The sequence below is a fragment of the Octopus sinensis genome, linkage group LG9, assembly GCF_006345805.1.
Source record: "Octopus sinensis linkage group LG9, ASM634580v1, whole genome shotgun sequence".
NCBI classification, from domain to species: Eukaryota; Metazoa; Mollusca; class Cephalopoda; order Octopoda; family Octopodidae; genus Octopus; species Octopus sinensis.
In genome coordinates this window covers 89,532,442-89,557,099 of record NC_043005.1, presented here as the reverse complement: position 1 = coordinate 89,557,099, position 24,658 = coordinate 89,532,442, and the positions used below count along the sequence as shown (strand labels likewise).

Genomic DNA, 24,658 nt, shown 5'->3' with positions numbered 1-24,658 from the left:
GTGAATTCAGAACTATGTTGGCTGAATCAACTACAGAAACCCCACCACAAGCTATCAGAAGACTGACTGAGAAAATTGTAAAATACATTTTATACATCAGAACATAACGCAAACTCGTAGGCCCCTGTCCATTGCTAAAAGTAGTCACACATTACAAATAAATATTGTGTGTGTGTGTGTGTGTGTGTGTGTGTGTGTGTGCATGCTCATGGGTGTGTTGCTTGGGTAGGTAGGTAGGTAGGTAAGTAGATAAATAGATAGACAGACAGACACACAGACAGACAAATCAGTTACTTCATGAGAAATGGAGTTATGTTTGTCAATGATGATGAAATAGTCACCATACAGATGCTTTATTAGCAGTAACAACAAGTAGGTTAATGTGCAGAAGCAAAAACAACCAACAATGCTTGAAGAAAAATCACCCCAACCCCCTACAGTCAGGGGATCTCTTACCCAGCACCACAACTCCAGCAAAACCTTCATCTAAATAAATGGATCTCACTACATTACACAGCACACACATTCTCCCACCTCCTGAACTACAGTCTCTTGCTAAAAGGGTCCCAATCAATTCTATAGAAGTCTCCTTTCTACCACTTTTCAAAGAGGCCATCGAGGAATCTGATGAAAGCCAAATCCTTCCTTCAATGCCTCCTGGACATCAACAAAGCTTTTGGCCATTTTTCACAAGCAAATCCCTTGTGGTTTCCTGTCAGGCTGCGCTCTCATAGCATAGAGCCCTCTCTCACCCACAATAACCAACTCTGATGTACCATACTCAGTCTGGTTTTGCACTCCACACTCATCCTTCTCCTTGACTTGCTATCCCTTCCAAAAGGGCTCACTCCTATACAAATGACACCATCCTTCATTCCTCCCTAATCTTGGCCCACTTAAGCATCATCCACACACAACCTAAATGCCTTCACTGACTCGGGATCACAGATCTCAAGACAGAGAACCAATCGCGTCCCCCTTCTACAGCAAAAAGAAACAGTCACTGGATATAAAGAAAACCTTGTCATAACTTACCCCTACTCCACCCAAGTAGAACCCTCACAAGTGTTTCAAACACAGTCCTCACCATTACTAAAGATCTCTGCTGGCAAACACACATCAATATAACAAAGGTTTTATCTCTATGACTGACCTTCCTCTTCAGAACTAGAAATTATTTCCGCCCTCAATAATAACTACAAATTCTTTACAAAGCTTCAGTGAGACACATAACAAAGTATTGTTCTCACATCTAGGACAGTGTTGCTGCTGCTGCAGCACACACACACGTGGGAGACTGTATTCGAAGAAAAGCCACTTGACTCAAGCCCCTCATAAAACACTGTCAGTGGATCACAAACTCACAAAAGACTGGCTGGCATGGAGTCACTCCAATCTCCTTCCCATGAATATGCCATGTCTTCTCTCTCTGTTTTGTTTACCACTACTACAGTGGCCTCTGCTCATCAAAGCTGGCCCATTTCATGCCACCTCTACTCAGCACCCATACTAAATGCTTAACCCACCCAGGTTTTGCACTAACTACTACACCCAGTCCCTCTTCTCTAGAACACCACATCTCTTAAATTCCTTCCCTTTACAATTTTTTTCCTGCAGATAACTTGCAACTGTTCAAGACGAACGTTAATGGCATGAATGCCACCTGTCTTACAATGCTTGCGACAAGCCACAAGCAAAGCCTTTTCTTCCACACCAAAACTGTCTTGGCTCAAGATTCCCAGCTACGTCTGGTTCATGAGACATGTTGAAATAACCATGTCCCAGAATGTAAGTGCACCAAGGAACCAGATGTGTTGAATACACAGGTATCAAGAAAGAGAAGTTTTTCTCCTATGGCATACACTACGGTAAGTAAGCAGCATATTTTATGTCTGAACCTGCCCAGACAGGTGAAGAATAACTGTGCAGATAGTCACTCCAGATCTCGTTGTATATGGGGCAAAGAATGGTTTCTCAATGAATCTGTAGTCATGTGTAAAACCAAGGGCACAGCTGATTTGGATGGTGCAGTCTAACAGGAAACAATCCAAGAAAAAGTTGCAGCCCATTTGTGGATTATTTTGCTAGAAAATTCTTGCACCATTTTGCTTGAAGATTCTCACAGCAGACTGTGGTTTTACATTGAAGGCAATAGTACAACTTTTACCAAAGTTGTCAGAAGAGTAAGAAAGGTTGATGTTCATCTTAAAACCAGAAAAAGTCTGCCAGGTGGAATATCTCTGAAGATGGCTCAGAAAATATTAGAAAATAAAGTTATTTGCTTGTCAGGCTGAAGCTGATGGGATGACAGTAACTGACCTTATGAAGTATTTGTGTACCACTTATAGTTGTGAGACAATAAGGTATTGTATAACAGACCAAAAAGTAAAGAGTTCATATCCTAGCAACAGTAGTGCATTGTGTCCATGGTTAAAACAACTGGTCCTCAATGGGAGAGTCCTCCTAGCCCTAAACAATACTGTGATGTTAATGGGCCTTCCATTAGCTTTTATAATATTGAGTTCAATTCCCTGAGCAAGAAGAGCTACACACAGTGTTACATTTAGAAGGAACTAAATGTTTTATCCACTTAACACTACAGAAAATCTAGAGATAAGTATCAGCTCTTTATATCCTTGTGATCTGCAAAAGGATTAAGCTGTTAGCTTTAGTGATGGCCATCCTGTTTGAGTGTTATTGAATCATATGACCTTCATTTATATAAAAAAAGGGGGGGGACTTGTTGACAGAGATGTGGCTGTAGCATTGAACAGGTCAAGTAATCCATTGATGATGATGCAAAGAAATTTTTATTTGTGATGAGAGAAGTGTGGTGGTGGTGGTGGTGATAGTGGTGATTTGACAGTGCAAAGGTATTGTCTGTGATAATAGTGGGAGTGGTGATGTGACATCTGGAGGGAAGTGTCCTTGCCATCACTCAGCCTCAAATCAATTCTGATTCAACAGATTTAAAACAAGTGGTTCCAACCATGACCACCTGTTTTATTAAAGCTCAAATGTAGTGTATTTAGTATTACATTATCTACTATGTTATACCTTTCTGAAATAGGTGTAATTTGAGGGAGAGATTTGGTTGCTATTTCCAGCAAGTCAAATTATCTTAATAGTCTGTGGACAGAAAAATAAGAAAGATGGTGGTGTGACAAAACCAGTGGTGGTGGGTTTTGTGATGGTAGGGTTGGTGGTGGTATAGCAATGGTGCAACAACTGAGAGGAAATGCCTCCCCCCCCCCACCGGGGGGGGGGGGCTGACTCATGTATGGCAGCTTTGATAGTCATTTGCAACAGAAGAGGATTAAAACACTGAAGTAGACAAAAAACTTGAAACTTCCTAATTGAACATATGGCAGCTTAAACTTAATCAAATCACATTTTAATGTTGAGATGGGGGTAGGAGTTTACGCAGGAAGTGACTAGTCTTGTGATGATTGTTAAAGATAATGAAAGCAGACATATACATACATGTACGTTGTATATGTGATTGAGATAATGGAAGTATACAGAGACACATGCAGTTGATGGGTTACTATCATCACCTTGCCTTGTTGTAATTGTAAGCAGCGTCCATTTCCAATCTGCTGTTGTTGTCTTTCACCTTCTTTCCTCACATCCATTCGTTCGTCTGAGAATCCTTGTAAGAGGATTCAGAACATTCTCCTATACACACCCATGTTGCAAATGTTCTCCTCAGATTTGTTCAGAGTCCATGCTTTGCAACCACAAGGACTTATTGATCAAATTCTGCTTTCAGTTCTTCTGGGGATCAATAGAGTCAAAACTAAACAAGTACCAGTCATAACATGAGGCTCATTTAAACAGTCTATTTCACGCGTAATTTGTGTGCCATTTTGCCATTTTCAAGAATTCATTATTGTAGATCATGCAGCATGGGAAAAAACCTGTCATATGATTAGGATGAAAGAGAGAAAAAAACCCCAACTCCATCTACTGAGAAGGATTGGTTACAGTGCTGAAGGACACTGAAGGAGAAATAATGGAACAATTAGTCGTTAGGGGGCCAAGGTTTCAATTTATTACCAGGAAGTTGCTCAGGAAAGATAATAAAAACCCTCAATAATCTCTCGAATGAGACTTGTTCTTATTTTATCTAATTTTCAAGTTTTTATATCAATAAATGAGATAAGAGGTTAAGGAAGAAAAAAAGAGAAAAAGGAAGGAGAACAATTAAGATGACAGAGAACATATTATCAAGGGAGGGGGGGACATCATAAGAAATTGAGAAGTTAACACTTAAGTGAGAAAATGACAGGAAAATACCACCACCACCACCACCGTCAGTGATGTCATCATCATCATCATCAACAACAACAGCTTAAAAACAGGGAGTGAAGCTAGAGAATAAAACGCAGAGGATAAGAAAATGGGAGAGAGAGATAAAGAGAGGAAAGGAGGGAGAAGATAAAAGAGTAAGCTAGAGGGAGAGAGGGGGAATGTGAAGAGGGGAAAGAAGGTGAGAAAAAGACGAGAGAGACACAGAGAGGGAGAGCTAGAAAGAGAAGCAATACGATTGTATCATGTAACAGGAACTTGTTTATTGATCTCAACGACAGAAAGGGTTTCGGAGAACTTCTTGAGCCTTGAACTGTTAATGAACAGCATTTACACTGACTTCCACTCAACAACAACAACAACAACAACACTACAGCAAATATAATCCATGAACACTGAGGCAAATAAACTGGCTCAGACGGTTGGTAAGAAGTATGAGAGCCTAGAGTTTTCTAGTTCAAGTCTAGACAATAAATTTACCATTGATTCAGTCCCACGTATAAATTGGATAATTGTCAATCTCAGGTTTCACTCTTACCAAAAGTGTTACTAAGGAACTAAACATCATCATCATCATCATTATTATACAAGCTAAGTGTATCTCTTGTGCAGGATGTTGTTTAATAGAATGAAAACTGATATTTAAGCTCTGTCTACGTGACAACTAGGCTCAGAAAATTAAAAATAGGATAATAATAATAATAATTATACTAATAGTAATAATACAGGGGGGGGGGGCAAGAAATATGACAGAAGCAAAAAAATGTCCTGCTGTGTAATATAGTTGTGCCCAAAGAACCCCACTCCCTGCAACACCACCATCATTTGCTGTCAGCTTTGTATTTCATCATTTCACCCTTTCGAGAGGAAGAGGAGGAGCAAAATAAATACCAGGATGGATCTGTTTTGCCCCAAATTTATGACTTTATAATAATAACATTTTACACATACATACATATATATATATATATATATATATATATATATATATATATATATATATGTGTGTGTGTGTGTATAGATAGATAGATATAAACATACATATATAAATATAGCCCAACAAGCCAGGTTTCTGTAAGAAGCCTACGAAACTAAATCCCATGCGGCCAAATCAAACCTTTCTAAAAAAAAAAAATAATATATGTGACTCCTACTAAATGTGTTGAATGCCTCTTTCTTTCGTTTGTCCACTCATCCTAGGTGGGTGGGTGTGCATGTGCATGTATGTGCATGCATATGTCTGTGTCCCCTTTTGATGTTACTGTTACGGGGGATAATAATAATAATGGAATGGAACACCCCTCTATCATGATGAGCGGTATGCGATAGTCATTACAAATACTGTGAAGTAGGAGGTCAAGAAGTCGGTCATAGAGAGTCATGCCTCACTAGTCTAAATAACTATGCTGCTATACTGGAGTAGACACTATAACAGTCTGACATTGGATTACAACAGTTACACAATCTTATAATTGGTGTCATTGATTTCTAATCTTCTGTGAAAAATATATTTGACCATGGGAAACTATTACCTTACATGGAAACAAGTGAGGGTTGGTGACAGGAAGGGCATCCAGCTGAAGAAAATTTACCTCAATGAATTCCGTCTGACCCATTGGAAGCATAAGCATCAGAACAATAATCTAAACCTCTAACCTTTACCAAAAGTTGTTTTTAAGCAACTGATCAGAACTTCCTCTACAGAAATAGGCCCCAATAACATCTCTTATTACTGAAAGCATTAGTATGAGCTGGATCCCTGCAGTTTCACAATCTTTGACTTAGCTGAATAATCATCTAAGACACTGAGACGCTATAAACATCTTTAATGGACAAAAAAAAAACTACTATAGTCATATAAGAGCCAACAGCTAGAGTTCCTATCGTCTTTATAATTATCATGTTCATCAGGTCCTCAATTATTATTAACAGAGCAAAACAATTAGCCCACTTGATAAAAATGCTTAGCAGGATTTCTTTTGGCTCTACATTCTTAGTTCAAATCCTGTCAAGGTCAAGGTAGGAGGGTATCTCAGCCAAAACAGAAACATTGCGTTAACAACAAACAAGATGAGGACAAATATCCGTCAAATGTAAATAATTCCTCATCTCTTAAATATCGAACTGTCAATGTAGGAGTGAAACACTGGGGGTTGATGAAATTAACTAGCTCCCTCCTCCAAAATTTCAGGCCTTGTACCTATAATAGAAAGGATTATTAAGGCTGTGAGCTGGCACAGGCATCAGCACACCAAATAAAATGTTTAACAGCATTTCATCCATTTTCATATTCTGAGTTCAAATTCTGCCGAAGTCAATTTTGCCTTTCATCCTTTCAGGGTCAATGAAATAAGTACCAGTTACACACTGGGGTCGATGTAATCAACTAACCCCCTTCTGCAAAAAGTTTTCAAGCCATTATGCCCAGAGTAGAAATAATAATAATAATAATAATAATATTATTATTATTATTATTATTATTAAGGTGATGAGCTGGCAGAATCGTTAGCATGCCATACAAAATGGTTGGCAGCAGTCCATCCGTCCTTTACATTCTGAGTTCAAATTCTGCCGTAGTCCACTTTGTGTTTCATCCTTTCGGGGTCAATACAATGAGTACTAGTCAAGCGCTGGGGTCAATGTAATCAACTATTCCCCCCCACCACCACCACATAATTTCAGACCTTGTGCCTATAGTAGAAAGGAGAGTTAATATCAATAGTATTAGTGGTAGTAGTAGTAAGTTCTGAGTTCAAATTTCACTGAGGTTGACTTTGCCTTTCATCCTTTCAGGGTCAATTAGATAAGTACCAGTTATGCACTGGGGTCGCTGTAATCAACTTAATCCCTTTCCCCAGATTTCAGGCTTTGTGCTTAGGTTAGAAAGGATCATCATCATCATCCTTATTATTATTATTATTATTATTATGAGTGAAAGGGTCAACTTACCCCCCCTCCTCAAAATTGTTGGCCTTGTACCAAAATTAGAAAGAATTATTATTATTATTATTATTATTATTACCCTATTTCTAAGCAACTAACCACAATTTTAAGATTGTCAAACCCATTGTAACAGAGATAATCAGAAAAATTATTAAAAAGGTAAAGAAATCCGAGCTCTTTACAATAAGGTATACATTACCGACCAGGCTTCAAATTCTAGTCTATATTTGGTTACCACCAGAAGCTCCTAGTTTAGTTGCATGTTTGGTAAGTAAACCAACTTTATAATTGGTGACATGGGTCTAACTATATTCTACATTCCTCCTCAACATTCTGCAATAATAAAAGGCAGCGAGTCTACTGCTTTAAGCTGCACAGGCAATATTAAGATGCAGAGTCAATAACCAGCCTCTGTAAGCCCCATCTTCTAAATAACTTTCAAATAATGTAGTTAAGGAGAATAGAAAAAAAAGGGGCTGTAATTTATTTTTACTTATGAAAAATATTTTGCAACATGATGAGAAGCACAGCTTTCTGAACCTCAATGCAAGAATAGTAATACCCAGGATGGGAGGAATGGTTGTAGCATGGCCATGACAAGGTAACATTGAAAATGGGACAGGTTGATGTAAAATGATACAGAGATGTTCAAAAATGATTCCTCAAAATAGAATTTTAACACTGATACATATGTGTATACACACACCATATATATATATATATGACGAATATATATATCATCATCGTTTAACATCCGTTTTCCATGCTAGTATGGGTTGGACAGTTTGACTGAGGTCTGGTAAGCCAGTAGGCTGCACCAGGCTCCAATCTGATCTGGCAGTGTTTCTACAGCTGGATTCCCTTCCTAACGCCAACCACTCTAAGAGTGTAGTGGGTGCTTTTTACGTGCCACCAGCACAGGAGCCAGTCAGGCAGCCCTGGCATTGATCACATTCAGATTGTGCTTTTTACGTGCCACCAGCACAAGAACCAGTCAGGGGGCGCTGGCATCAGCCATATTCGGATAGTGCTTTTTACGTGCCACCAGCATGGGGGCCAGCTAGGCGGACCTGGCATCGACCACTATATATATATTTATATAGTGCTTATTAATGTAAGGGGAAAGAAACCATGGAAGACCTAGACAGGGATTGAAAGACATGCAAAAAGGAATATGAAGTTGAAAAGAATTGATCATAATAGTAAACACAACCCAAAAACTGACCTGTATGGAGAAAGCTTATCAAGTCATGCCAAAGCCATGGACAGTCATAGTTGCAAAGATTAATTATTGGTAGGGATGCCATATTTCCTTGCAACTGCAATATACTACCAAGTATATCAAAGGTCTATAAGTTATTTCTGTGTCCTACCTGTGATAGCAGAGCGATAAGATCACTCTTAAGTTATCTCTATAGATCATCATTTGGGTGGGACCGTTTGACAGGAACCAGCCAGGCAGAAGCCTGCACCTGACTTCTGTGACTGTTTTGGCAGGATTTTTACAGCTGGATCTCCTTCCTAACACCAACCACCCAGCAAAGTGGACTCGGTGCTTTTTACATGGTACGAACACAGGTGAGGTCAGTTTTGGTATGGTTTTTACAGCTGGATGCTCTTCCAAATGCCAACCACTTTACAGTGTGGACTGGATGTTTAAGTGACACCTGCATTGACAGGGTCATCAAGTAACTTGAAAGACAAAGGTCCTTTGAGAGGGGAGGGGGCATTGGAGGAGGTGATCTGGTGTCAGATGATGAAAGGTTATAGTGAGAGAGAAACTGGTGTCTTGCTGTAGAGGAGGTACAAGGTTACCTGGCCAGAGAGAGAGACAGACAGACAGACAGATGGATTAGGAATGAGGACAGAAACAGGTGCATTGCCGCAAAGGAAATACATGGTTACCCAACCTGAGGGAGGTGCAGGAGGAGGAGAGAGAGAGAATGGGAGACAGCAGGATAGAGATGGTAGCAAAGTGCCGAGCATACTCACAAGGGACAGGGATCAGAATATAAATGGAATGGTTGAGTAAAAGAAGAGAGAGATATAGATGGAGGCAAGTGCCAGGGCATATCTTTGAGGTTCAAAGGTCATAATTTAGAACCAACACTGAAATTCATGAGGTTTCATCTATGAATACGTCTATGTAAACAATGTAATGTATGCGTATATGAAACCTCACAACTTTCAGGGCTGGTTCTAAATTTCATAGAAAATCTGTAGAGAGAACTCTAAAAAGTGATATATAGTCCTGTTTGTTTGTTGATCAGCAATAAGGAGCACTAATTGAGTGGGAGTAGAATATAATTTAATGAAAACAGGAGTTCATTGAATTTTATGCACACACAAAGTTTTAGGGTTGGGTGCCTTTGCAGAAGCCCTTATAGTCTTCTTTTAGGCTGTCCTTGTTTGTTCAATTCACTATGACTGGATGAGGTCAGTAGAGTTGATGTGTAACTTATATTGGAAAGAAGTTAGTGGAGAATATCGACCAAAAGAATAGAGAGACAAAGAGGAATATAGAGAGACAAAGAGGGACTTCTAAACAGCTTATGTTTTGATAGAAAGGATTAGGAAAAGAGATTAATTTTGTGTTTCACGAGACACAGAGAAGATGGTAGCAAGAGGCTACATCACATGGAAGCTATAAAGCTGCTGTAGAATAGAGCCACAGATTGATTGGGTTCTTAGAGCTAAAAGAAGTGTTGGTGATTAAGGTTTAGCTTATCAGTGAATAGTTACTTCTGATGCAATCTCTAGAATGCATAAATATACGAAAAGTGCATTGTACCAGGTGTATGAATGATATTCTAGTACAGGGTGAATGTAGAGAGGTAAATGCCATAGCAAATGTGGTAAGCTTTCAACATGTAAAATCTGCATGGCAGGTTCAATTCCTTATTACACTAATATATTCTTGGTAAAGGCATGAAATTCACAGCTCATATGTTCTCTCCTTGAAGTTGTTATAGCTGAACACATGTTAAAGGATATCTCAGATCACAAAAAACCCAACTTCTATTTATTTAGGATGATGTTATATCCAGATAATATCTTCCTCTGAACACTGTAAGCATGATTGCTTTTAAGCTGAAATAAAGCAAGCAGGTAAGTTGATACAGAGTTAGCAACTGTATAGGGTCAGAGGTCATGGAAACAATGCTGCTAGAAACGCCAGATAAAATGCAAATTTCATTTACAATGGAGACAAACCCAGTCATTAAGAACTAATTAGATAGGGTGGTCGCCATGAAATTCATTTTTTATGGTGGGGACCAGAGGTGGGGGCTTAACAACAGTTAAAAGATAACGAACTATATGCATATTTGAAGTAGTCTCCACTGGTGACACAGATAGCCACACTCCACTGAGTGTGAGCTGCTGCTATCAATGAATGAAACATTTATGAGATGAAACAACAGGCAAGAGGATGAAAAAAAAAAAAGTAGACAACAGCTTCAAACTGAGTGAGTAGAATAGATGTAATCTAGTTAAGGCCATTAACAAGGATTAGAGCTTCAGCGGGTTTTTGAAAATGTCTAGCTAAATGCCATCTATGAAACATAATCAGCATTTGTATTATATAAATATTAAAACAGGCTCAACGGAGAGAAAAAAAAGAAAAAATAAAGAAACATAGGTAGGGGAAAAGTAACAAAACACTTTTTTCTTTCTTTTTTTCAGGAAGATTTTATATGAAATAATTCTTTCATAAATTGAACCCCTCAACTTTAAGCATGTACAAAGGGGATGACAAAAATAGGATTTCATTAGCAGACTGTACCATCTGACACACAAGCTCACTGTTGTTAAGTGCAGAGCCATCAAGTCTGGTTTCAAAAGATAGAGAAACTAGTATCTGCGAAACAGAGCTTTTAATTATCATCTTCCGCTTAGGAAAGAAGTATTTTAACGCTTTCACTACCATATTTCTATTGAAACACATAGCTATTTTCTCAATTAACTTTGAAAATAATGAAGAATAAGAGACCACATGTGGAACTCTTTTGTAGACTAGCTCAGTCGTCGCTGCCCCACTCAGGTGAAGTGCACAGGCTAAAGGGCGAACCGCTAGTGACCCTGACTTACCTGCTGACAACAGGGAAGGGTTTCCAACATTGCAATGGATTTAGAAGAGCTTGTGAAACCCGTGAGTGGCTCCTGCACTTTCTGCATGGGGCAAAACATTGCTAGAGTTTATTTCACCAAATTTAGTGAAACACTATTGAAATTATTAAAACTGGTGTTTGGAACATAAATGAACTTAAAATTTTAATGGACACTTTTGACTTAACTCTTTAGCATTCAGATTATCTTAACTCTAACCCATTGGCATATTTATTCACATTGCTTTGAATTAATTATGGAATTACCTTATAGCTTTGGGATTTTGACGTGACTATTTTTAGTATGACATTGAAGGTTAGGTGTGAAAGGCTAGATCTGGGCAGTTGGAACATGAAATGTCTATCATAGAAGCAGGAACAGTCAGAAATGGGTTGGTGACAAAAAGGCTACAAGCTTTATCCACCAAACATTTCATTTTGCCAAAAAACAACCACAACTAATTTCTGTTACTTTCATCATAAAAGAGCAATGGAAAAAAAAGAGAATAAACAATGATAAAAACAAACATATATGACTTGAAGAAATTACCTGATCACAGATAAGGTCCCATTTTTTCTCATCGTCGTAACCTTTGAGTACTTTGGCTTTGTCAGGAGGTAGATCCATCGAAGCCTGAAAGAAAGAAAAAATTGTTTAAAAAAACAACAATCAATATTGGAAAATAATAATTGATGTATTTTAAAGGATTTTTGTAATAATGTGGTAATTTTGTAGTGTAGCCAGCCAAAATAACATAATTGTTTTATTAACACCATTAGAGAGAAGACACATATTGAGATTAAATCTAAGAATAATAAAACTTCAAACAAGTGAAAAGATGTATTCTTCATGCAGTGCCCGTTAGGTATCACCATTTACCAAGTTACAGGAATTCAGCATCACGAGACCAGTCTCAGGAATGTGTATGTATATATATATATATAAATACGAGGGGCGTTCAATAAGTAATGCCCCTGACCCACTTGCAGTTGTTTGATCTAGCTGAAATTTTGCATGTGCACTTATTTATACCTCTATAGATTAAGTGGCGAATTACAGCTCTGAACTAATTGTGGTTTCTGATTTACAGGTGTTTGAACTGAGTCAAGTGTGAAATGGAGCCTGTTGAGTGTCGAGCAGTGATCTGGTTTTTGTATTTGAAAGGACGCACACCACGGGAGACTTTTGATGAAATAAAAGTATCTTATGGTGATGATGCCCCATCATATGGCCTTGTAAAACGCTGGCATTGTGAATTCAAACATAGTCGGAACTCTGTGGAAACAGCTCCCAGATCTGGTCGCCCCCTTCTGCCGTTGATGAGACGTCTGTCCGTCAAGTTGAGGCTGCCATTTTGGAAGGTCAACGCATAACTATTCGCCAAATAGCCCATAAGGTCAAGATTAGTACCGGGTCTGCGGAAACTATCATTCATGACCATTTGCATATGCAAAAGGTGTCTGCCAGATGGATTTCCAGGTTGCTCACACCTTTCCAGAAGCAAGAATGCGTTGAGTGCTCGAGGATGAATTTGGAGATGTGCCAAGAAGATGAGTCAAAATTTTTCAAAAGACTGATCACACAGGATAAAACCTGGGTCCATCACTATGATCCATAGACCAAAGCCCAGTCAATGCAGTGAAAGCACCGTGACTCACCTCCTCCAAAGAAGGCAAGGGTGCAGCCCTCCGCTGACAAGGTTATGCTCACAGTCTTCTGGGACCAGGACGGAGTAGTGATGACAGATTTCCTGGCAATGGGTACCACAATTACAGGAGCCTATTATGCTTCACTTTTGAGGAAATTAAGAGAAGCTATCAAAATCAAGAGGCGGGGCAAGATCAGCAAAGGCATCCTCCTCCTGCAGGACAACGCTCCGGCCCACAACTCGCGTGTCGCCAGATCAGAAGCACAGGCGTGCAGCTATGAACTCCTCCCCTTGCACCCTCTGATTTTCACCTCTTCCCAGCCATGAAGTTGATTTTGAAAGGAAAGCGTTTCCCAGATGATGCAGCCTTGATTTCTGAAGTCACGTCATGGTTGGAGGACCAAGCTGGGGTCTTCTACAAAAACGGTTCCCAGAGCTGTATCAAACGATGGGAGAAATGCATAACTCTGTGCCAAGTGTCGTTGCTCTACTGCTATGGGAAGTGGGTCAGGGGCATTACTTATTGAACGCCCCTCGTATATAGAGATATATATATATATATATATATAGATATATATATATATATATATATATAGATATATATATATATATATATATTTATATATATATATATATTTATGATGCCAGGTAAAAAGCACTGGTGATGGTACCACATAAAAAGCACCCAGTACACTCTCTAAAGTGGTTAGTGTTAGGAAGGGCATCCAGCCATAGAAACCACAGAAAAACAGGCAATGACCAGAAAGAGCACACAAATTCCTCTTGAATGACACCCTACAGAGTTAAAAATAACACATTTGAATTTGTGGTCTTCGGTATACTGTGGATTTTATAAAGAAAATATGAAATGAGCAGAGTTGTCATGTCTTTGACCATAGATGTGCTCAATCAGGGCTGACTTGGAGATAAACAAAAGCAATGACCCCCCACACACACACACACTCATAGAATGATAAATCACAACACAGAAACCCAGAATGATTTTTGTTAACAACTCATCTCTTAGTCAACTAACAAAGATCTCTATTTCAACATGTCATATCTCCTACAGTAATTCCCTTAAAACCAAAAGCTAAACGTTAACACCTCTAACAGTTCCTTTAACAAAAGGTAATAGCAACACCTTTACTCAACCCCTTAATAAAAGGTAGCTAATACAAATTTGGGCGAGGGGGATGTTGCCCCAAAATAGTTTTAGCAGTCTATGCAGACGCCTACCTCCTCTGCATGTTACTAGTTTTGTTTACAGACTAAATATTTTCATGCAGCGACTAATGGTAGTTAGAAGAGTAAGAGCAGTGAGTAGCTGCAAAGAAAAACTTGTGGAAAGGTGCACAGGCTTAGCAAAAGACAAAGTAACGTAAGCTGGTGTAATCTGATGTAAATAGATCTGAGTAATTAAAGAGTTGGCATCAGCCAATATTTTAAAAAGGATTAGTTTATTTTCAGTTTTTGGAGGGGGAGGTCCTCACACCTCATGGCAAGCAAAAATCAAATTCTTTTGATTCTATTCAAACCTTGAACTGATACTCTGCCACAGAACCAAACTTTTCTAGTTTTGAAAAATCAATAACAAATTCTGGCACATGAAAAAAACATTCGAGCAAGGTCGTTGCCAGTGCTGCTGGACTGGCTCCTGTGCACTTAAAAAGCACCATTTGAGTGTGGCCGTTGCCAGTACTGCCTGACTGGCCTTCATGCCAGTGGCATGTAAAAGCACCCACTACACTCTCGGAGTGGTTGGCATTAAGAAGGGCATCCAGCTGTAGAAATTCTGCCAGATCAGATTGGAGTCTAGAGCAGCCATCTGGTTCGCCAGACCTCAGTCAAATCATCCAACCCAAGCTAGCATGAGAAGTGGACCTTAAACGATGATGATGATATATATATATATATATATATATATATATATCTCTATATAAACGGCAGTTTGTCTGTCTGTGTGTCTGTGTGTCTGTCAGGTTGTACCCTCACCTTGACCACGGCTTTCAACCGATTCTGATGAAACTTGACACACACATAGCCCAATGTCATAATTAAAAACTAATGCAGCGAAAATTTTGAAAAGTTGCCCCAGTTCTGAAAAAAATTGATAAATTCGACATGGGGTCGAGAATCAGAAACATAAACCACAGACTGTCTAGGGGACGCAACTCAACCTTTTTAACTCTCAACTCCATCAATAAATCCCAAGGCCAAACGCTACAAGTCGCTGGGTTACAGTTGGGCGAACAGTGCTTCGCCCACGGTCAACTCTACGTGGGCTGTTCACGCGTTGGGAGGCGCAATGATGTTTTCATGTTTTCGCCCAAAGGAACAGCTAGGAACATCGTATACACAGAAGCATTCGAGTGAAGAGAAGACATTGCAACCTACACATGCGCCTTCGTTCCCTAGAGGGAAAGGACTAGATAGGGATTAGTCGTTGCCTACTAGGGGCTCTTACATAACCGGGCAACGCCGGGCTATGCTGCTAGTATATATATATATCCAAGAAAGTAAGTAATGGAACAGCTAAAACATGGACTACAACCATTTCATAGCAATGCTAGTTATATACACAGAACCAGGTGAGTTAATCTTCAGGACCAAGTAACCTAGAAGTTGTTTATATTGTTGTGTGGAGATGAACAAATGAATTGTCAAAAATAGCCGAACTATGTCAACAAACACATTTCATCATATATTGGCCACTTTTTCTCATCTATACTAGCTGCATACAGGTTCTTGTTTTTCTCGTGTGTATAGTAGTAGCAGTGCTCAAAACACTTAGAATAAAATTGATTTTATTTAAAAATATACTCTTCCTGTCACCAATAGGTTTACAATATTTTTTTTTAATATTATTTTGTATATAGTTTAATAATTAAATGAGATTGTGTATATTAATCTATTTTTGCAACAGATAACGAATTTAACACAATTCAAAAAATTATAGGACGACACGTGTGCAAAATTATTTATAACATTTTGTTTAATAACTATTTTTGTTTAAAAATTGATTTAAAATGATACAAAACTATTAAAAATTAAAAATATCAAATATATTATTATTAATAATTATTAATAAAACCTTACACATATCAATACTATTGACATTTTTTCTTGTGATTTCAATTAGTATATAAAAACTGCAGAAGCAAAAACAGAGAGCAATGTTGACCTGAGAGAAAAAGACTGTAAGAGCTCACATGTCTGGCAATGGATACAGGAAGATTTCTAAATGGTTTTCTGTCAAAATACTAACTATGCAATCAATTGTTAAGAAATATCAAACCATCGATTGTGTGACAAATAGAGAAAGGATGAGAAGAAAACGAAAGTGGTAAGATGAACTCATGCAAAGGCTGGTGAGATGAATGGAGTGTGGACTAAGGGCAACAGCAAAAAAGGTCATCAATCAGTTTGGGCAGCTACAAGGAGGGCATTGTGGACATTTGGCTCTGCATGTGACAAAGCAAGAAGAATCAAAAACCCTGCTCAAGCCCAGCTACAATAAGGCTCAGCTAAACTATGCAAAAAAGCATGTTAAAGAAAGCTGCTCAGTTTTGGTCAAAGGCACTGAGGTTTGATGAGATCAGAATTGAACTTTTGGGCCATATCAAGAACACCCACATTTTGAGAGAAATCTGGGCAAACTTTTCAACCCCCAAACTCCATTTCTACTGTGAAGCATGGTGGTGGAAACAATGTTTTGGGGAATATTTTTCAGCAACCAACCCAGGATGACTAGTTGCTTCAAAGACCAGATGAAAAAAAATAAAGGATTATGTCAAAATATTAGATGAAAATCTTCAAGTGCCAGCAGAAGAGTTGACACTTGGAAACAATTGGATCTTTCAACAAGATAATGATGCAAAGCAGATGTTGGAATTAGTGATTGCATGGCTCAGTGAAAAGGATATTAACACCAGACATGGATCCAAATGGAAACCTTTGGTACCACTTCAAAGCTCAGATTCAGAAAAGATGCAAAAAAATTTGAACATTTTAGAGACGACTGCCAATGAGGAATGGGCAAATTGATAAAAAAAAATTTGTGTTAAGTTAGTTTTCTAGTTATACAAAAAGATCAAATATGATTATTAATAATAAAGGCTTCACAATTAGCTATTAAACAAAATGTTAACGAATAATTTTGCACACACGTCATCCTATAATTTTGTGAATTTTGATTGTTATCCTTAGTAAAAATAAATTAATAATTAAATGAAACTGTGTATATTAATAAAGTATAAATAATATACAAAAGATATTACAAACCAATTAGTGATAAGAGGAATATTTTTTAAAAAATCAATTTTATTCTAGACATTATGAATACTTATGAACACCAGTGTGTGCATGTGAGCACCATGTGTGTTGTGTGTGTGTGTGTGTATATATATATAAAGAGAGAGAGAGGGAGAAAGAGGGGGAGAGGGTTTCTCTAGTACAGTGGTAAGTATGCTCTCCGCCTGACATGCAGAAAACCAGAGAGGCTCACAGTTCTATAGGCACACACATGGCCGTGGTAATTAAGAAGCTTGCTTTGCAACCATGTGTTTTCAGATTCAATTGCACTGCACAACATTTTGGGTAAATATCTTCTACTATATTCCCAGGCCAAGCAATGCCATGTTTGGGAAGTTGATGAAGAGAATATGTGAGTGCATCAATGCTGATATATTCCAAGTTGTTGCCACCAGAGCAATACAGTGTTGATATCAACATCCACTGTTGAGGTTGTGACTGATTTCTTTGCACTTTCAAAGACATGTGAAATAGAGATATCCCTTACTTGGTAAGGGTCGGTGACAGGAGGAGCATCTTGCTGTAAAATCCTGCCTCAAATACATCATCTAAATCCATGCAACCACAGAAAAAAAAAAAATGTTAAACAAACAAGCATAATATATGTATTTAAGGTGGTGAGCTGGCAGAAACTTTAGCAAACTGGGCGAAATGCTTAGCGGTATTTCATCTGCCTTTATGTTCTGAGTTCAAATTCCGCCAAGGTCGACTTTGCCTTTCATCCTTTTGGGGTCGATAAATTAAGTACTAGTTGCGTACTGAGGTCGATCTAATCGACTGGCACTCTCCCCTCCCCAAAAGTTTTGGGCCTTGTGCCTAGAGTAGAAAAGAATACATGTAGGAGTTGGGGGACTCAAGCACAAGACTGCTCTGCTAAGGGAAGCAGTACCAACAGAGTTGCTGAACAGAACAGGATTGTAAGGGTTCAAAGAAAACGTGACCCCCAAAGTTGCTGGCCTTGTGTCAAAATTTGAAACTAGTATCTGTTGTGTTGTAATAATGTATTGGAGTTTAATAAATGTGTTAATTACAAAGCCTTTAAATATTGCAGATGGATTTTATGACATTCATACACTGTGTGCACACATTCATGAATGTTGGTGTCCCACATTATGACCAGTCACTCTGTGCGTTTGAAGACTTCTCGAATAAAAATCCCTTATTTGAAAACAAGTCAGAGTTGTTGACAGAAGCATCCAACCATGGACATCCTGCCTCAAATAACTCCCTGTTGAAACCTACACTTGTATAGACAAACAGACATTAAACAATGAATGAATGAATATATGATGGTTGTCAGGTCTCAAAACTACAGACATCATACCTGTGGTTAATTCAATAAATAACAGTCCAATCACTCCACCTTTTTTCTAACCAATCCCAGAGGGATTAAAAGACTCAGCTGACATGTGAGGGATTTCAATGACACAATCATTGATATGATGCCTGCTGATAACAAATCCATGTCCTGACATTACAGCCTAACAACCAGCATGATGACACAAATATTGCAAATAAAAAAAAGCAATTTGAAACAAAAAAAAAAATCAATACTAAAGTCAACCCATCAGCAATAAAATGTGCCTAGAATACTAAGTTTTAAGGAACTAGCTTTAGTGAAATCAATATGCGTATTCCAGACAAGATGTCAAAGAAGAAAGTTCTCTAAGAGATTTCATAGGCAAACCAAGACATCATCACACAGCAACAGGTGCGAAACCACTAAGATGTCTTGGAAACCAACTGATGAGAAAATCAGCTGCAAATGTTCCTTCTTTCACATTTTTGTCTCCTTTTACTGTTCGTTATGTTTTCACCCATTTCTCGTCTATTTTTCCCTTTTCTGTCTAACCTTTGAAAATATATATATATATATATATATATGAAATCCAATGAAGCAAACTCTGGATTTACCTATCGATGAAGTACGATATTCTGTAAGTTCCCTATCATTCAATGTGGTTGGCGAGATCTGGATCATATCAGAGTACTAATAGGGTACCTTCTTGTATTCTAAATCCCTATTCCTTCATGTGTGTGTGTGTGTGTGTGTGTGTGTGTGTGCGTGTGTGTGCGTGACCAAGCTTACAAAACTCCAATATATCTGAAAATTACTAATTTTAATTCTCACATGAGATATTCACCAACAGATCGTGTTGTATAGCCAGCTGGAGACGATGTCTCCTAGGGCTAAATTACAGCAACATTAGTCCTATACCAGGACTGCCATGTTATGTTGGCAAACAATCTTTACCCAATATGTCCATCCATCTTCTCCGCCCACTATTTCTGAGGACAGAGACCTCAGGCACTGCCTCCATAACATTCAATCAGAAGCAAACGTCATAAGTTTCCAGCTAGATTAAGTTTGACCAATTGAGACTATGGATATTATCAAACCTCATTTTTCATTGATCTAGTAGTTTAGCTGTCGCTCTGCCTGTACTAACAAAGCTGTGACCTTTCAAAGCAGAGAAGTAGCAGCTCAACCCGGAGCAACTCTCTGCTCGCTGAGATACTTTGTCACAATATATTGTTAGGCAGTAACCAATGAAAGCCAAAAGCTCTCCACCATGTCCCCATGGTAGATTATAATGATATCAAACAACACTCTAATATATAATTGGTCCCCTGTAAAAAAAGGCACTGGTGATGGTACCACATAAAAGGCACTGGTGATGGTGCCATGTTTGAAAAGCATTAATGCTGGTGCCATGTAAAAAGCACTAGTGATAGTGCCGCATAAGCACCCGGTACATTCTGTAAAGTGGTTGGCATTAGGAAGGGCATCAAGCTGTAGAAACCATGCCAGAACAGACTATGAAACCTAGTGTGACTCCTGGCCTTGCCAGCTGCTGTCAAATCCTCCATCCCATGTCGGTATGGAAAACAGATGTTAAATGATGAAGATGAAAGATGGTAAATACACCCTCAACAACAATTACCATGATACTGCTAATTTTTTTCCTTTTTTAATTCAATTTCAAATTAAAGTTTTTAAAGGGAAGTTGCAAAATCCATACATTTGCAAATGGCACAACAGAATATAGCAAAGTAAATTAAGGAATTTCTGGCAGGAATTGAGAAAGTATTTTCTGAGACAATTGAGCTATTGAAGTAATATTGCAGCTTCAAATATGTTCTCAAGTGATAACATGGGGATTTGTAGTGTTTATGCCCTTACTAATAAGAAGACATTAGCAAAATATGTACTGCTACACTAACCGGATAACTGAGGGGGGGGGCACTACAAACTTGCTTCTTACAAAAACTTACAGTCGCACTGCTAATGTTTGCTAAAGCAATACAAAATAAGAACAAAAATGGAAGAAAAGAGAAAAAGTGCCGAAAAAGACTCAATGTATTGAATTTAGAAAACTTTTGATCATTTTCCTTTTTTCTTTTCTGAAAATAAAAAGAGGGGGATGAGGGAGTTCAGACTGAATTCTTTGCAGATGACATCACAGAAGGTAATACTATCTTCCCTGCCAATGACGCTGAATTTAATTTACTGAGGAAAAAAAAAATAATGAATGCGAAAAGTCAATACTGAAAAAAAAAAATATTAAAATGTTAAAATTAAAACTATGAAGAATTTAAGCCTACCCACCCACCCCCTTTTTTTCTAAGTGTGCAAAAGATTATTCAATTTCTTTGCATCCACTCCCAACCCCCTCAGACACCCTCCCTAATCAGCCATCTCAATCGTTTGAGAAATAACAGTAGTAGTGGTAGTGGCAGCAGCAGCAGCTACTACAACTGTTTGTTCAAAGATTAACCTATGACTAAAGACAAAACTTCAGTTTATTCTCAATACCTTCAGAAACTGAATCCTCATAAATTTATCCTCGATTCAACTACCACCACCAAGGTGAAAGGAACCATGATTGCCGTAGTGATGCAGAAACTGTAGATGGTGGGGAGAGGTAGAAACGGCAGATGAGAGGAGTGGGGTGAGGATGAGCAGAGGCAGGATTAAGTGTGCTAATGGGAGTGTGAACTCAGTGTTGATTGCAGTGTGGTGAGGTCTTTGATGGCAGCAGTGGGGATGGTTAGATGAAGGAAGTTGATCTAAGATCTCTTTCTTTACTGAGTAATACCCTGAACAGAGCACAGAAATATATATGAATATTTACTCCGGTACCCACCAGACCAACAAGTGGAATGAATATATATATATATATGTAAAGTACCTCATACAGAAACTAATGCAACCGTGTGCACAGCAGTGGGAATTAAGAACATTTGAATAATTTTGAAATGCACTGATATCAGGCACAGGTATGGTTGTGTGGTGAGGAGTATGTGTCCCAACCACACAGTTTCAGGTTCAAGTCCCACTGAGTGGCACCTTAGGCAAATGCTATAGCCTTGGGCTGACCATGACATCATAAGTGGATTTGTTAAATATATATCATACCACAAAACATCAAACCATCTATAAACACCACTAGTCAAAGAGTTTATCACACACAAAAAGACATCCTGTTACTGTTTAGAATTCCAAAGCTTTCGTTACCAACAATTTGGACAGGAATTAAACCATGCAAGAAAAGGAGTAGCAAGTATGACAATTGCAGGGCTTCTAGACTGCTGAGAATTGATATAGGGGAAAGCTAGAGCAAACATATAGAGGAACCCAAGACTAAGGGATTTCATGAGCACTCTTAAGTCTATTTTTGTTAACTCCTTCTGCACCAGCAGCATACTGTAGTGTGTCTTGTTTGCTGTTTACCAAATATTCTGCCATGTTTCTCATTATTGATGCACTCCTGTACACTAATCAGTCCACGTCCACCTTTACCACTCTTCTTGTAGAGCCTGTGTACATTTACCTTAGGGTGGATGGTACCATGCAATGTCATTGTCTTTCGGGTAGTGCAATCGAGTTGGTCAATCTCTGGATTTCTTTCTTAGGCACAAACCCAGAAATCTGAGAGAGTGGAGTGATTTATACTAACCCCAGTATTTGATTGGTACTTATTTTATCAACCCAGTTTAAGATTAAAAGTAAGCTTACTTTGGTGAGATTTCAACACAAAACGTAAAGTGCCATAAGATATTTTTACCAACAATTGAATAATTCAGCCCTCATAATAATCCTTTCTACAAAAAGCACAACGCCTGAAATTTTTCAAGGGAATGGGGCAAGTTGATTACATCGACCCCAGTGCTTAACTGGTACTCATTTCATCTCATTAAATGGTCTCATTTCTCTCTCTTATAATAAATATAAATAATAAACAGAAGTCTTCATAAACAGATGCAACATCAATGACTGAATGAATGGAATCTAATCAATAACATGGATACCATTACAGATCATTGATTTTGGTCAGTAGTAGAAAGATGAAAGACAAAGCCATTCTGGAAGGACCTCAAGTTGATTCTATTTAGAAACTAGTCTGTTATATTTCAGCCAGTAACTTAATGATTCACTCCATCTCACCATCAGTAATTTCAAGATAAATTTATGTGAGTAGGGTTATAGATATAAGGCACATGCACAACTAAAAGTTTAAGAAGCTTGCTTCACAACCTTGTGGTTTGGGGTTCAGTCCCACTGCACAGCACCTTTGGTATGTGTCTTCTATTATAGCCCTAGGCTGACCAATGCCTTGTGAATGAATTTGGTAGACAGAAACTGTGAGGAAGTTATGTTTGTTAAAAAAGTTAAAAAACAAGTAAAAGAAAGATAAAAGATATAGATCTTTCCAGCTACTTTAACCCACCCTTATATAATGCAAGGTAGCATTGTATCTCCAACAGCAAAACACCTGTTCCTGCTCCTCTATCATAATTTGAATTCTCATCACCTGGCACAATGCCACCACCACCTCAGCACTAAGGGCTTTTCTTTTTCTTTTTTCTTGCAAGTTATTTGCAAACCTTTCTGGTGCAGGTGCCATGAAAAAGCACCCAGTACATACTCTTTCAGGTGTTATGAAGGGCATCCAACTGCAGGAACCACACCAAAGCAAATACTGGCACTTGACAGCACCTTGATGCATTGGATACTGTTGAGCCATTCCACCCATGGCTGTATGGAAGAACAATGTTAAATGATGATGACCATACAGAGCTCTTCCATCTTAACTACATAGACATGTGTACAGTATCAACCAGACTACTGGATGGAGTTATACATCACTGGTCACAATGCACATCACATTGTTTTAGCCTTTCACAGTTGTAATATTATCGCTAACTTGTAATATTATCGCTAACTTCTTAGTCATGATTAGCACAAGTGAAACCAGTTGACTATGCAAATATTTTATTTCATAAATATATATATACATTGTCCAATATAAAATTACTGCACATTTTGCTTCTTTTATTTTTCCCTACAATTCATCACACTTCAAGGTGGTACCCCAGCATGGCCATAGTTAAAAGACTAATTGAACAAATGCATGTGTTAATAATATCAGCACAATAACTTTCCCCAGACACAAAATGTTTCAACACACAAATTCACAAAAAGAATCTTGCAAACCAGATACAAAAATGAAGCACACACACACACATTATATATATATATATATATATATATATATATATATATATATATATATATAAGTTTCCCCTCATAATAATATTTAATTTCCATCTTAACTTTAAAACTGGTTATGGTAAACTTATTAATGTTGCTTTGGGTGCTAATGTTTAAACCAAACAGCTTTGGGTACAACAGTTCCTTTGCTGTGGTACCATCGTTTAGAATACATAGTCTGATTAGTTAAGAATAACCTACTGTACTGATATTAATTAAAGAATTATCTACTGAAAGAAAAGTGCCAACAAACTTTACCCACCCACAAAAACAAAATGGAAAAAGAAAAGAAAAGAGAGCCTTTAGTACAAGTGTAGAAATTTGCTAATGACTAACACAGTTGGCCAAACTGTCTTCTGTTTATATAAAGGCGGTTGTGAATTGAAATGAGTCAGAGAACTTTGCTCAGGTCCATTGTTACAGAAGAAATACAGAGTTCCTTCAACTTCAATTAACGTTATTATCCTCATCATTTTAAATACATTTAACTTTTTCAACCCTTCTTGCTATTATATATATATTGACATAATTATTGAAAATGCAACAAACAGTAAAAAGTTTTGAATATGAGAGAAAAAAATATTTAAACTATATTGCTATCCCAGTTTCATAAACGTTTTGTGTGCGTGCATGTGTGTGTGTATATATATATTATATGCACACACACACATATTGGTAGGATGTACATTGTATATACATTCACAGACAAAATATTGTTGGCTTGGGTGTGGAGTTTGAGAGTGATGCAGTAACACAGTCCAACATACTCTTGTCATGTG

At 38.0% G+C, this 24,658-nt stretch overlaps 1 protein-coding gene across 6 annotated transcripts in view; it reads right to left on the bottom strand.

Moving 5' to 3' along the window:
- The window catches only part of LOC115215524 (formin-like protein), a 196,570-nt gene that overhangs the window by 114,202 nt on the left and 57,710 nt on the right, over positions 1-24,658 (bottom strand). For all 6 annotated transcript variants that reach the window (XM_036506083.1, XM_036506084.1, XM_036506085.1 and 3 more), the window contains exon 2: positions 11,911-11,994. In XM_036506083.1, coding sequence (XP_036361976.1) covers positions 11,911-11,994 — 84 coding nt within the window. The remainder of the gene's footprint in view (positions 1-11,910; positions 11,995-24,658) is intronic.